Source organism: Indicator indicator, chromosome 33, assembly GCF_027791375.1.
Source record: "Indicator indicator isolate 239-I01 chromosome 33, UM_Iind_1.1, whole genome shotgun sequence".
NCBI lineage: Eukaryota > Metazoa > Chordata > Aves > Piciformes > Indicatoridae > Indicator > Indicator indicator.
This window is the reverse complement of record NC_072042.1, coordinates 8,436,496-8,451,077: the sequence shown is the minus strand read 5'-3', so window position 1 is coordinate 8,451,077 and position 14,582 is coordinate 8,436,496. Positions and strand designations below refer to the sequence as shown.

The 14,582-nt window shown below is 59.7% G+C and overlaps 1 protein-coding gene across 2 annotated transcripts in view; it reads left to right on the top strand.

Moving 5' to 3' along the window:
• The first annotated feature begins 429 nt into the window (after positions 1 to 429).
• The window catches only part of SCMH1 (Scm polycomb group protein homolog 1), a 54,552-nt gene continuing 40,399 nt past the window's right edge, over positions 430 to 14,582 (top strand). For both annotated transcript variants that reach the window (XM_054395230.1, XM_054395231.1), the window contains exons 1-3: positions 430 to 643; positions 6,532 to 6,620; positions 9,404 to 9,647. In XM_054395230.1, the coding sequence (XP_054251205.1) occupies positions 445 to 643; positions 6,532 to 6,620; positions 9,404 to 9,647 (532 nt within the window). In that variant the 5' untranslated portion in view covers positions 430 to 444. The remainder of the gene's footprint in view (positions 644 to 6,531; positions 6,621 to 9,403; positions 9,648 to 14,582) is intronic.

Here is a 14,582-nt window from a genome sequence, read left to right as displayed (position 1 = left end):
AGTGGGCTGTGATCCAGCTGTGGGTGGATCCTGTCCAGCAGGGAGGTTTTCTGCCAAGTTCACCCAGCCTGTGTGAGTGGCACAGCAGGGAGCACAGAGGTGTGGGTGCTGGGTACAGGGGGCACAGAAGGGAGTCCACGTGGTGCAGCTGGGGATGGATGGAGGGGCAGCAGCACAGAGCAGTGGCTGCTTGGGTCCTGGGTGGGCTTGGTGGTTCTCCTGAGGGCTAAGAGAAGAGGCTGGTTGTCTGCTGATGCCATAGTGGAAGATGGTGGTTGGGGCTCCTCCCAGGCTGTGCTTGCAGGACGCTGTTGGACTCTGCTGTGATGCCCCTGGGGCTTCCCGGCAGTGGTGGTGCATATGCTGGAAGTCCTGGCTCTGACTGGCTCCCTGTTTTTCTCCTTGCAGTCATACACTCCACCTGCAAATGAATTCAAGATCAGTATGAAGCTGGAAGCCCAGGACCCCCGGAACACCACCTCCACCTGCATCGCCACCGTGGTGGGGCTGACGGGCGCGCGCCTGCGCCTGCGCCTCGACGGCAGCGACAACAAGAACGACTTCTGGAGGCTGGTGGACTCTGCTGAGATCCAGCCCATAGGCAACTGTGAGAAGAATGGAGGGATGCTGCAGCCTCCTCTGGGTGAGCCGAGGTTCAGCTGTCCAGCAAAGTGCCTGCTTTTCACGTGGGGAAAACCCTGAGGGGTTTTGTAGTTCTGCTCTTGGGCCAGAGCCCTGTGACTGCTGCTGGCATGGGCTGCTAAACACATCTAGAACACAGCAGGTCCATGTGCAGAGGGTGGCATGGATAGGGAGAGGCTTTAGAGTGTAGGAGATGTTTTAAAGTGTAGGGAGATGCTTTAGGGTGTAGGGAGATGCCTTAGAGTGTAGGAGATGCCTTAGAGTGTAGGAGATGACTTAGAGTGTAGGAGGTGTTTTAAAGTGTAGGAGATGCTTTAGGGTGTAGGGAGATCCTTTTAGGGTGTGGGAGATGCTTTAGGGTGTAGGAAATGCTTTAGGGTGTGGGAGCTGCTTTAGAGTATAGGGAGATGCTTTAGGGTGTAGGGAGATGCTTTAGAGTGTAGGAGATGTTTTAAGGTGTAGGGAGATGCTTTAGGGTGTGGGAGATGCTTTAGAGTGTAGGAGATACTTTAAGGTGTAGGGAGATCCTTTTAGGGTGTAGGAGATGCTTTAGGGTGTGGGAGATGCTTTAGGGTGTAGGAGATGCTTTAGGGTGTGGGAGATGCTTTAGGGTATAGGAGATGCTTTAGGGTGTAGGAGATGCTTTAGGGTGTGGGAGATGCTTTAGGGTGTAGGAGATGCTCTAGGGTGTGGGAGATGCTCTAGGGTGTGGGAGATGCGTTAGGGTGTGGGAGATGCTTTAGGGTGTAGGAGATGCTTTAGGGTGTAGGAGATGCTCTAGGGTGTAGGAGATGCTCTAGGGTGTGGGAGATGCTTTAGGGTGTGGGAGATGCTTTAGGGTGTGGGAGATGCTTTAGGGTGTGGGAGATGCTTTAGGGTGTAGGAGATGCTTTAGGGTGTGGGAGATGCTTTAGGGTGTGGGAGATGATTTAGGGTGTAGGAGATGCTCTAGGGTGTGGGAGATGCTTTAGGGTGTGGGAGATGCTTTAGGGTGTGGGAGATGCTTTAGGGTGTGGGAGATGCTTTAGGGTGTGGGAGATGATTTAGGGTGTAGGAGATGCTTTAGGGTGTAGGAGATGCTCTAGGGTGTGGGAGATGCTTTAGGGAGTGGGAGATGCTTTAGGGTGTGGGAGATGCTTTAGGGTGTGGGAGATGCTTTAGGGTGTGGGAGATGATTTAGGGTGTAGGAGATGCTTTAGGGTGTAGGAGATGCTTTAGGGAGTGGGAGATGCTTTAGGGTGTGGGAGATGCTTTAGGGTGTGGGAGATGCTTTAGACCATAGAGCTCTTTGCATCCAGGTGGGCTGCTTGCACTCCTTGCAGCTCAAGCTCAGGGTCAGCAGGTGCTGACTTTCTCTTCTGCCTTCTGAAGCTCTTCCTGTGTCCTTCCAAGCCAAAGCACATTTTCCACATGTGTGAGTGAGTGCCAGAACCACTCCATCTCCCAGAGGACACCAAGCAGTTGAGGGCCAGCCTGAAGTCCTGGTGGCCCAGAGGTGTGAGTGGTGGTGCAGAAGGCAGAGCAGCTGGGATGGCCTGTGCTGGGTGATTGCCTGTGCAAGGAGAGAAGGAGCCCAGGTTCCTTGTGGGGACACCAGGCAGTCCCCTGGGCAGTGCTGGCACAGCTCCAGCAGTGGCTCCATCCCTGGCTGCTGCCCATTGTAAGACTTGGACAGAGTGGTGAGCTGGGCAGAGAGGAACCAAATGAGGTTCAAGAAGGATAAGTGGAGAGTCCTGCACCTGGGCAGGAAGAATAAACTGCAGCAGGACAGGTTGGGAGGTGATCAGCTGGAGAGCAGCCCTGTGGAGAAGGACCTGGGAGTGCTGGTGGACAACAAGTTCTGCATGGGACAGCAATGTGCCCTGGTGGCCAAGAAGGTCAATGGGATCCTGAGGTGCATTAAGAGTGTGTCCAGCAGAGCCTGGGAGGTTCTCCTCCCCCTCTACTCTGCTCTGCTGAGACCTCACCTGGAATACTGCATCCAGTTCTGGGATCCCCAGTTCAGGAGGGACAGGGATCTGCTGGAGAGAGTCCAAGGGAGGGCTGCAAGGATGCTGAAGGGCCTGGAGCACTGCCTGGGGAGGAGAGGCTGAGAGCCCTGGGGGTGGTTAGTCTGGAGAGGAGAAGGCTAAGAGGGATCTGATCAATGTCTGTCAATAGCTGAGGGCTGGGGGTCAGGAGGGAGGGGACAGGGACAGGCTCTGCTCAGTTGTGTCCTGGGATAGGCCAAGGAGCAATGGATGGAAACTGCAGCACAGGAGGTTCCACCTCAACAGGAGGAGGAACTTCTGCACTGTGAGGGTCCCAGAGCCCTGGAGCAGGCTGCCCAGAGAGGTTGTGGAGTCTCCTTCTCTGGAGCCTTTCCAGTCCTGTCTGGATGTGTTCCTGTGTGACCTGTGCTGGATCCTATGGTCCTGCTCTGGCAGGGGGTTGGCCTTGATGATCTCCAGAGGTCCCTTCCAACCCCTAACATCCTGTGAGCTGTGGTCCTGTGACTCCTGATCCTGCTGGTGAGCTCTGCCAGCTCAGAGGAGTGCTGGGCATGGAACAGCTGCCACCCATCTGGGCCCTGCTGGGGATGTGAGAAACCCAACTCAGAGAACAACCCAGAGAGCAGCCAGGGCTGAGGCCTCTGCTCCTCCTGACACTGATTTCAGCAGCACTCAGGTCTGCATCCCTGCTCTCTAGGGGAGCTTGGGCCCAAGTGGCTCTGGGACAAGAGCAGGTGAGCTGAGGCCATCTGATGGGGAAGCAGTGGCTGAAAGGGCTCCCAGTGACTCCAGTCCTCTCTCACCTGGAGGCACACTTGGAATATTCCATCTGTGGGCTTATTTCATGTTGCTTGGCTGCAGCCTTACAAATAACCTGCTCAGTCCTGTCATTAGTCAAACACATCCCCACACACACCTCTGGGGGGTGTTCTTGACAGTGGCCAGGTAGAAGGACAGGCTGAGGGAGCTGGGGTTGTTCAGCCAGGAGAAGAGAAGGCTCCAGTGAGACCTTGGAGCAGCCTTCCAGTACCTGAAGGGCTACAAGAAGGCTGCAGAGGGACTGTTCCCAAAGGCCTGCAGGGACAGGATGAGAGGCAATGGTTTGAAATGAGAGCAGAGCAGATTGAGATTGGATGTGAGGAACAAGTTCTACACCAGGAGGCTGCTGGAACACTGCAACAGGTTGCCCAGGGAGGTGGTTGGGGCCCCTCCCATGGAGATATTTGATGTCAGGCTGGACAGGGCTCTGGGCAACCTGATCTGGTGGAGGATGTCCCTGCTGAGTGCAGGGGGTTGGGCTGGGTGAGCTTTGGAGGTCCCTTCCACCCCAAAGCACTCCGTGGTTCTGTGAGCTGCTCTGCTGCTTATTTCCTGAGTGAGCAGCAGGATGACTCTGCTCTGGCTTTAGTTTTGAAGTGTCTTCATCAATCTCTCTCTCGATTAGCACAGCCCCAGACATTCCCCAGCTGATCCAGAGTGATGCAAGAAACCTTCAGCAGGATGCCTGGAGTTAGGAATCTTTTCATTTGTGCTTTCTCCTGGAGCATCATCTGTGAGCTGTGGTGGAAGCACCAACTAGAGGGCAGTGGAGCACTGACCCTGACCTCCTGGGGAAGGCAGCAGCAGCAGCAGCAGCAGCAGCAGCAGCAGCAGCAGCAGCAGCAGCAGCTGCATCTTTGGCAGCTCACAGCACAGGTTCTGCTTGGAGCCTTGCCCTTCACCACTGCTGCAGCCCAGACCTGCTGCAGCTGTGGGCAGGCTGCCACCATCCTGTGCCCCTCATGCATGCTGCTGGCCCTTTGCAGGCATCCCCCTGAAACCCTGGGCACAGGCTGCAGCTCTCAGCTCACACCCAGGTGTGGCATCCTGTCCTAGCTGGCACTGATGGGTTCCTGGCCAAGCTGGCACTGATGGGTTCCTGGCCAAGCTGGCACTGATGGGTGCCTGGCCAAGCTGGCACTGATGGGTTCCTGTCCTAGCTGGCACTGATGGGTGCCTGTCCAAGCTGGCACTGATGGATGCCTATCCTAGCTGGCACTCATGGGTGTCTGGCCAAGCTGGCACTGATGGGGCCTCCTGGCCTCGTGTGTGTTTTGCCAGCAGATGGCAATAGGTGTAAGGGAGCTGCAGAGCAGAACCCAGCTCTGGCTGTGCCACGGGAGGAGTTGGTGCTGGGGTAGCTCTCAGTGTGCCCAGCTCTGGGCTGTATCTCCTGTAGCCTTGCCCAGAGCAGGAGGCCAGCTCCTGCCCAGCTGGCTCTGCCCTTGTGCTTTCTGCCCAGCATTCCTGGGAGATCTTCCCTGTGTCCCTCTGCCACTGCTCCCCCTCTCTCCAGAGAGCCTTCCCCAGGTTGTTCTCCCCCTGCCGGGACCTCATCTCCCCCTGCCGGGACCTCATCTCCCCCTGCTGGGATCTCACCTCCCCCTGCTGGGATCTCACCTCCCCCTGCTGGGATCTCACCTCCCCCTGCCGGGATCTCACCTCCCCCTGCCGGGATCTCACCTCCCCCTGCTGGGATCTCACCTCCCCCTGCCCCTCAGCTCTGTGTTCCAGCAGTCCCAGGGCTGGCAGGGTGGCCTCGACTGAGCTGGGCGTGCTCTGGCATTTCAGCCCTGGCTGTGTTGCTCATCATGGGATGCTCTCCTCTAGGACCAGTCCCAGGACCACCTTCAAAACAGCACAAGCACCGTGGTCAGCTGAGCAGCAGGAATTGCTCTGCAGGGGGATGGATGTTGAGCAGGGATGGTGTTTTGTGGCAGCAGGGCAGCTGCTCACTCACAGCATCTGGATTGGCTTCTTTCTTCCCAGAAGCTCCTCCCTGTGATTTCTCAGAGGTGTGGAGCCAAAGCCTGACATCCTTGCCTGGACTGCTTAAAGCACAGACTCACAGAATGGGCTGGGCTGCAAGGGACCTCCAGAGCTCCTCCAGTCCAACCCCCTGCTCTCAGCAGGGACATCCTCCACCAGATCAGGTTGCCCAGAGCCCTGTGCAGCCTCACCTTGAATATCTCCAGGGATGGAGCCTCAACCACCTCCCTGGGCAACCTGTTGCAGTGTTCCAGCAGCCTCCTGCTGCAGAACCTGTTCCTAAATCTGTTTCCCAGCCAAGTCCCAACCTCTTTGTTTCTTCAGCTTAGCGTGGCTGAGAGGTGGAGGCCACCCAGAAGCTGAGATCCCCTCTTGGGGTAGAAGTTTCACAGCTCAAGTGAGCTGCTGCTGGAGCTGCCAGCACTGGCACTGCACAAGGGTCTGTGCCTGGATGCTCACTGCAGACTCCTGAGGAGCAGCAGTGTTGCAGCCAAACAGCTGTTTCCAGCTGCTGCAGGCAGTGGCACATCTCCTGTGAGGTCAGCTGAGGGAGCTGGGGCTTGGAGCTTGGAGCAGAGGAGCCTGAGGGCTGCCCTCATTGCTGGGGATAAAGCTGTGCAGGGCTGGAGCCAGGCTCTGCTCAGGGATGTCCAAGGACAGCACAAGGGGCACTGGGGGCAAGCTGGAGCAGAGGAGGTGCCAGGGGAACAGAAGGGAAAACTTTGTCCCTGTGAGGGTTGCAGAGCCTGGAGCAGGCTGCCCAGAGAGGTTGTGGAGTCTCCTCTGGAGACTTTCCAGCCCCACCTGGATGTGTTCCTGTGTGCCCTGCCCTGGGTGCCCTGCTCTGGCAGGGGGCTGGACTGGAGGATCTCCAGAGCTCCCTTCCAGCCCCTCCCAGTCTGTGGTTCCAGAGGTCTCTTTTCAGCCACACCAGGCTCAGAGGATCTGCAGAAGGTCAGAGCTGACTGTCCAGCTTGTGGAGGAGGCTGGTGTGGGGTCAGAAGCTGTATTCCCATGGGAGCAGGCCTGTGCTGCTGGATCCAGGGACCCCACAGCCTGCAAGCCTCCAGCTCTGCTTCCCTCCCCGCAGGCTTCCGGCTGAACGCCTCCTCCTGGCCTATGTTCCTGCTGAAGACTCTGAACGGAGCAGAGATGGCTCCCCTCAGGATCTTTCACAAGGTGAGTTCCTGGGCTCTTGCTGCCATGTCCCCTTTACTGCCCAGCACCAAAAGCACAGCTGGCACCTCCTGCCAGCCCCCCTGAGCCCAGGGCAGATGAACATTGCACAGCTTTGCCAAGTTGCTGCTCCTGCAGGACAGAGTCTGCACCTGTGCCATGGCAGGGGCAGGATGCAGCCAGAGCTCTGCTAACAGGTGAGGGTGGGGAGAGGCTGGCACAGGCTGCCCAGGGAGGCTGTGGCTGTCCCCTCCCTGCAGGTGTTCAAGGCCAGGCTGGATGAGGCCTTGAGCAAGCTGAGCTGGTGGGAGGTGTCCTGCCCCTGCAGGGATTGGAGCTGGATGAGCTCTGGAGTCCCAACCCAACCCATTCCATCAATCTGTGACTCTGTGGAGAAAGAGCTCTGAGCTTCCCATCTTCAGCACCTGGGAGATGTGCTTGGGCTTGCCTTGGGCTTCAGGTGCTCCTCAGAGTCAGGGAACATCAGCACCTCTGGAACTGAGCTCACAAGGAGTGCTGAGGCATCCCTACAGCAGGGCTTTGGAGCTGCTGTTCTCCCACCACTGGTGAAGCCAGAGAGGAACAGGAGCCAGGCTAGAGGCCTCTGCTGTGGTGTGGGATGGTTGGTGTGGGGTGAGATGGTTGGTGTGGGGTGAGATAGTTGGTGTGGTGTGGGATGGTTGGTGTGGGATGGTTGGTGTGGGATGGTTGGTGTGGGATGGTTGGTGTGGGGTGAGATGGTTGGTGTGGTGTGGGATGGTGTGGTGTGGGATGGTTGGTGTGGGGTGAGATGGTTGGTGTGGGATGGTTGGTGTGGTGTGGGATGGTTGGTGTGGGGTGAGATGGTTGGTGTGGTGTGGGATGGTTGGTGTGGGATGGTTGGTGTGGGGTGAGATGGTTGGTGTGGGGTGGTTGGTGTGGGATGGTTGGTGTGGGGTGGTGGTTGGGTGTGGTGTGGGTGGTTGGTGTGGTGTGGGATGGTTGGTGTGGGGTGGATGGTTGGTGTGGGGTGGTGGTGTGGGTGGTTGGTGTGGTGTGGGTGGTTGGTGTGGGGTGGTGGTGGTGTGGGGTGGTTGGTGTGGGTGGTTGGTGTGGTGTGGGATGGTTGGTGTGGTGGTGGTGTGGGTGGTTGGTGTGGTGTGGGTGGTTGGTGTGGGTGGTGGTGTGGGTGGTTGGTGTGGTGTGGGTGGTTGGTGTGGGGTGGTGGTGGTGTGGTGGTGGTGTGGTGGTTGGTGTGGTGGTGGTGTGGGTGGGTGGTGGTGTGGTGGTGGTGTGGTGTGGGTGGTGGTGTGGGGTGGTGGTTGGTGTGGGTGGTTGGTGTGGTGGTGGTGTGGTGTGGGTGGTTGGTGTGGGGTGGTGGTTGGTGTGGGGTGGTTGGTGTGGGTGGTGGTGTGGGGTGGTGGTGTGGTGGTTGGTGTGGGGTGGTGTGGTGTGGGTGGTGGTGTGGGTGGTGGGTGGTTGGTGTGGGGGTGGTTGGTGTGGGTGGTGGTGTGGGTGGTGGTGTGGGTGGGTGGTGGTGTGGGTGGTGGTGTGGGGTGGTGGTGGTGTGGGGTGGTGTGGTGTGGGTGGTGGTGTGGTGTGGGGTGGTTGGTGTGGGTGGTGGTGTGGTGTGGGGTGGTGTGGGTGGTTGGTGTGGGGTGGTGGTGGGGTGGTGGTGGGTGGTGTGGGTGGTTGGTGTGGGGTGGTGGTGGGGTGTGGTGGTGTGGTGTGGGTGGTGGTGTGGGGTGGTGGTGGTGTGGGTGGTGGTGTGGGGTGGTGGTGGGGTGGTGGTTGGTGTGGTGTGGGTGGTTGGTGTGGGGTGGTGGTTGGTGTGGGGGTGGGTGGTGGTGGGTGGTGGTGTGGGGAGATGGTTGGGTGTGGTGGTGTGGGTGAGATGGTGTTGGTGGTGGTGTGGGTGGATGGTTGGTGTGGTGTGGGATGGTTGGTGTGGGGTGAGATGGTTGGTGTGGTGTGGGATGGTTGGTGTGGGGTGAGATGGTTGGGGTGAGATGGTTGGTGTGGTGTGGGATGGTTGGTGTGGGGTGGTTGGTGTGGTGTGGGATGGTTGGTGTGGGGTGAGATGGTTGGGGTGAGATGGTTGGTGTGGTGTGGGGTGAGATGGTTGGTGTGGGGTGGAATAATTGGTGTGATGTGGTTGGTGTGGCCTCAGTGAAGCTCAGGTAGAAAAGGCCAGTAAGAGGAATCCCCAGGGGAGGATGAATGGTGCCTCTTTCATGTCTGGCAAAGCTGCAGCTGAGGGAAGGATGCTGGAGAGACACTGTCATGGCTCAGGTGTTCCTGCTGTGAGGTAAGAAGGTGGCAGTGTCCTCCAGAGGAGCTTTCCTTCAGGGCTGTGGAGCAGCAGAGCTGTCACACAGTGTCTGGGCTGGGCAGCAGCCAGCAGAGCAGTCAGCAGTAGCCTTTGTTGCCTCTTGACTTAAGGCACCTGTGGTTGTGAAGCAGACCTCTCACTGGGGTTCACATCCAGCCCAATAGGAACAAGTTCTGCAGCAGGAGGCTGCTGGAACACTGCAACAGGTTGCCCAGGGAGGTGGTTGAGGCTCCATCCCTGGAGATATTCAAGGTGAGGCTGGACAGGGCTCTGGGCAACCTGATCTGGTGGAGGATGTCCCTGCTGAGTGCAGGGGGTTGGACTGGAGGAGCTTTGGAGGTCCCTTGCAGCCCAGCCCATTGTGTGATTCTTCACCTGCTGGGAGGTGAGTTTGGTGCTGCAGGGGCCCAGCCCCGCTCCGGGTTTGGCCCTGGCAGAGCCTCTCTGAGCACCTGTCCTCCACTTCTCCTTGCAGGAGCCACCATCTCCATCCCAAAACTTCTTCAAGACAGGTATGAAGCTGGAGGCAGTGGACAGGAAGAACCCTCACTTCATCTGCCCGGCCACCATTGGGGAGGTGAGAGGTTCTGAGGTCCTGATAACCTTTGATGGCTGGAGAGGTGCCTTCGATTACTGGTGCCGATATGATTCCCGGGACATCTTTCCCGTAGGCTGGTGCTCGCTGACTGGAGATAATCTGCAGCCCCCTGGAACAAAAGGTAAGGCCCTGGGTGCTGCTTGGCTTCTTCCTTCTCCACTGAGTTCTCAAAGAGCAGCAGGACAGGCAGAGGCTGGCAGCAAGGCCCTCTGGGTGCCTTGTTTGGCTTCCTGCTGCTGCTCCCTGCGTGCTGGGGGTACAGCTGGTGGTAGCTCCTAGCTGTGTGGCTGCAGGGTGCTGAGCAGCAGCCAGCTGTGCAGATAGGCAGGATGAGGGCTCTCAGCGTGGTGCTGAGCAGCAGCTGTGCAGCTGGGCAGGGTGAGGGCTCTCAGTGTGGTGCTGAGCAGCAGCAATGCAGCTGTGCAGCTGGGCATGGTGAGGGCTCTCAGCTTGGTGCTGAGCAGCAGCTGTGCAGCTGGGCAGGGTGAGGGCTCTCAGCGTGGTGCTGAGCAGCAGCAAGCTGTGCAGCTGGGCAGGGTGAGGCCTCTCAGCGTGGTGCTGAGCAGCAGCCATGCAGCTGGGCAGGGTGAGGCCTTTCAGCGTGGTGCTGAGCAGCAGCCATGCAGCTGGGCAGGGTGAGGGCTCTCAGTGTGGTGCTGAGCAGCAGCTGTGCAGATAGGCAGGATGAGGGCTCTCAGCGTGGTGCTGAGCAGCAGCCATGCAGCTGGGCAGGGTGAGGCCTCTCAGCGTGGTGCTGAGCAGCAGCTGTGCAGATAGGCAGGATGAGGGCTCTCAGTGTGGTGCTGAGCAGCAGCTGTGCAGCTGGGCAGGGTGAGGCCTCTCAGTGTGGTGCTGAGCAGCAGCAATGCAGCTGTGCAGCTGGGCATGGTGAGGGCTCTCAGCTTGGTGCTGAGCAGCAGCTGTGCAGCTGGGCAGGGTGAGGGCTCTCAGCGTGGTGCTGAGCAGCAGCGAGCTGTGCAGCTGGGCAGGGTGAGGCCTCTCAGCGTGGTGCTGAGCAGCAGCCATGCAGCTGGGCAGGGTGAGGCCTCTCAGCGTGGTGCTGAGCAGCAGCTGTGCAGCTGGGCAGGGTGAGGCCTTTCAGCGTGGTGCTGAGCAGCAGCCATGCAGCTGGGCAGGGTGAGGCCTCTCAGCGTGGTGCTGAGCAGCAGCCATGCAGCTGGGCAGGATGAGGCCTCTCAGCATGGTGCTGAGCAGCAGCTGTGCAGCTGGGCAGGGTGAGGCCTCTCAGCGTGGTGCTGAGCAGCAGCCATGCAGCTGGGCAGGGTGAGGGCTCTCAGCGTGGTGCTGAGCAGCAGCTGTGCAGCTGGGCAGGGTGAGGCCTCTCAGCGTGGTGCTGAGCAGCAGCCATGCAGATGGGCTGGGTGAGGCCTCTCAGCGTGGTGCTGAGCAGCAGCCATGCAGCTGGGCTGGGTGAGGCCTCTCAGCGTGGTGCTGAGCAGCAGCCATGCAGCTGGGCAGGGTGAGGCCTCTCAGCGTGGTGCTGAGCAGCAGCTGTGCAGCTGGGCAGGGTGAGGCCTCTCAGCATGGTGCTGAGCAGCAGCCATGCAGCTGGGCAGGGTGAGGCCTCTCAGCGTGGTGCTGAGCAGCAGCCATGCAGCTGGGCATGGTGAGGCCTCTCAGCGTGGTGCTGAGCAGCAGCTGTGCAGATAGGCAGGATGAGGGCTCTCAGCGTGGTGCTGAGCAGCAGCTGTGCAGCTGGGCAGGGTGAGGCCTCTCAGCATGGTGCTGAGCAGCAGCCATGCAGCTGGGCAGGGTGAGGCCTCTCAGCGTGGTGCTGAGCAGCAGCCATGCAGCTGGGCAGGATGAGGCCTCTCAGCGTGGTGCTGAGCAGCAGCTGTGCAGCTGGGCTGGGTGAGGCCTCTCAGTGTGGTGCTGAGCAGCAGCCATGCAGCTGGGCAGGGTGAGGCCTCTCAGCGTGGTGCTGAGCAGCAGCCATGCAGCTGGGCAGGATGAGGCCTCTCAGCGTGGTGCTGAGCAGCAGCTGTGCAGCTGGGCTGGCTGAGGCCTCTCAGCGTGGTGCTGAGCAGCAGCTGTGCAGATAGGCAGGATGAGGGCTCTCAGCGTGGTGCTGAGCAGCAGCTGTGCAGCTGGGCTGGGTGAGGCCTCTCAGCATGGTGCTGAGCAGCAGCTGTGCAGATAGGCAGGATGAGACCTCTCAGCATGGTGCTGAGCAGCAGCTGTGCAGCTGGGCTGGGTGAGGCCTCTCAGCATGGTGCTGAGCAGCAGCCATGCAGCTGGGCAGGGTGAGGCCTCTCAGCGTGGTGCTGAGCAGCAGCTGTGCAGATAGGCAGGATGAGGGCTCTCAGCATGGTGCTGAGCAGCAGCTGTGCAGCTGGGCAGGGTGAGACCTCTCAGCGTGGTGCTGAGCAGCAGCCATGCAGCTGGGCAGGGTGAGGCCTCTCAGCATGGTGCTGAGCAGCAGCTGTGCAGCTGGGCAGGGTGAGACCTCTCAGCGTGGTGCTGAGCAGCAGCTGTGCAGCTGGGCAGGGTGAGGCCTCTCAGCGTGGTGCTGAGCAGCAGCCATGCAGCTGGGCAGGGTGAGGGCTCTCAGCATGGTGCTGAGCAGCAGCCATGCAGCTGGGCTGGGTGAGGCCTCTCAGTGTGGTGCTGAGCAGCAGCTATGCAGATAGGCAGGATGAGGCCTCTCAGCGTGGTGCTGAGCAGCACTGCTGAGCTCTGCTCCTCCAGGCACTGCCCTGGGGTTCTGATGTCCTTGGAGCACTCTCCCAGCGGTGCTGTGCTGGGGGCTGGGCTCCCACTGGGCAGTGCTGAGCTGTGGGGCTGCACCCACTGCACTCTGGCGGTGCCTGGCGCTGTCAGCTCCGCGGTGAGGGTGAGCAGAGCAGGTCTGCCTTGGGTGCTGCTTGCCTTGCTCCTAGGGCCCTGCTTGTTGGTCGGGAGCAGGACTTGCTGCCTCCCAAAGCTCTGAGCTTGGGCTGGTGCAGCTCTGAGGTGTCTTCAGCTGGCACTGCAGGTGTGCTGGGGTCAGGGCAGCTCTCACTGTCCCCAGGCACATCCCTCTGGCTTTGCTGCCTGGCCAGCCCAGCACCTGCCTGCCAGTGAAAGGAGAAGCAGGAGAGCAGCTTTGCAGCTGAAGAGCTGCTTAGCAAAGGTGTTTCTCTGATGAGACTGTTCCAGCTGAGACCCCAGGCTCAGCCTGTGCTGCCCATCAGGCTGCAGCTTTCCTGCTGTCCCTGAGCTGGTTCTGTCCCCTGTGCTGCTGGGGGGGTTGCCTTAGGTCATGCCTGGCCTGTGGGCTCCCCTGGGGTGGAGGTGGTTGCTGGTGTGGCTGGGAGGTGAGGAGCAGTCCTTTATCTTTGGGTTTCTGATGTGGTCTCTCCTTCTCTTCAGCTCTTGGTTTGTGTCCTGCCCACTGCCTCCCAGCAGGCTCCACAGAGCTGCTGGGGACCTCCCAGCTGGTGGCCAACCTCTGCAGTGGTGCCATGGAGTCAGAGGCTCTTGCCCTGCACAAGTGGCTGAAGATGTGCTTGTGCTGGGTGGGAGCTTTCCTGACAGTAAGCTGGAGGGGGAAGGCTTCAGGACAAGGAGGAGATCAACTTCCTAGCAGGAGAGGGAAGCTCTGTCTGACCCCTAGCACCCAGCACAGGCAGCTCTGCTGCTCTCCAGCCTCCCTGTGCCAGGGCCTGAAGCTGGGAGTGGGCAGAGCATCCAGAGGTTGTGCCCCATCCCAGGGGTGACTCCATGGTGACTTGGGGCCATGGTGAGAAGGATTTGCCTCCCCCCCTGGCAGGCAGCAGTGGGAGGCTCCCTGGCTCCCATCTGCACCAAGTGCAGCTCCTGCTCATGGGCAGAAGGAGTGAACCCCCAGGCAGGGGCAGCCCTTGTCTCAAGCTGAGGTCCTCTCCCTTTGCCATGTTTGCTGAGTGCTGGGGCAGGAGCAGGGACTGGGAGAGGTTACAGGGGCCATGGAAAAATGTCCTGGAGTTGGGATCAGCCTTGTTTCTGTGGTATTTCACTTTCCTCCTTGTGGCTCCCCAGACTTTCTGATTTCCACTCTGGCATTCAACCAAAGGAAGGGAGTGCTGGGAACTCCTCTGGGCTGTAATTAAATTCCTCCCCTGTTCCCTGACTCCTCAGCCCTGCTTTGGAGGAGGGTTGAGCACAGTCCTCTCATGACCTGAGAGTGCTGCTCCTGGTAGGCTTGGAGGATCCTTCACCACAGAGAGATCCTCAGTTCCTTCAGTAAATCTTCCCTGTGTGCCAGCCTGGAGCCTGCAGGATCATGCAGTAGAGTCAGGCAGGTTCCCTTTCCTGGTGGGAATTCCCCTTCCATCAGAGAGGCAGCAGGAGGTGGGTGCTAGCCCTGCTCACACTGGGATGTGTCACACCCTGGACTGAGCCTTGCCCTGAGCTCCTGGGCACCCAGGATGGGGTTCCTGGGGCAGCTGAGGAGTCCTGTGAAGAGTTAACTCCATCGAGATTGGTACTTCCTGGGGCTGAGAGGGGAGAGGCCTCCTGGGATGAGCTCATGATGAAGGGAAGCAGAACTTCAAAGAGGCCAAACATGTTGGTGTGATGCTGAAACTTCATTCAGCTCTGACCTGTCCCCTCTGCTCCTACCAGCAGAGGTGCAGGAGTGAGGGGTGTAGGAGTGAGGGGTGCAGGAGTGAGGGGTGCAGGAGTGAGGGGTGCAGGAGTGTGGGGTGTAGGAGTGAGGGGTGTAGGAGTAAGGGGTGCAGGAGTGTGGGGTGTAGGAGTGAGGGGTGTAGGAGTGAGGGGTGCAGGAGTGAGGGGTGCAGGAGTGAGGGGTGTAGGAGTGGGGTGCAGGAGTGTGGGGTGCAGGAGTGAGGGGTGCAGGAGTGAGAGGTGCAGGAGTGAAGGGTGCAGGAGTGAGGGGTGCAGGAGTGAGGGGTGCAGGAGTGAAGGGTGCAGGAGTGAGGGGTGCAGGAGTGAGGGGTGCAGGAGTGAGGGGTGCAGGAGTGTGAGGGGTGCAGGAGTGAGGGGTGCAGGAGTGTGGGGTGCAGGAGTGAGGGGTGTAGGAGTGAGGGGTGCAGGAGTGTGAGGGGTGCAGGAG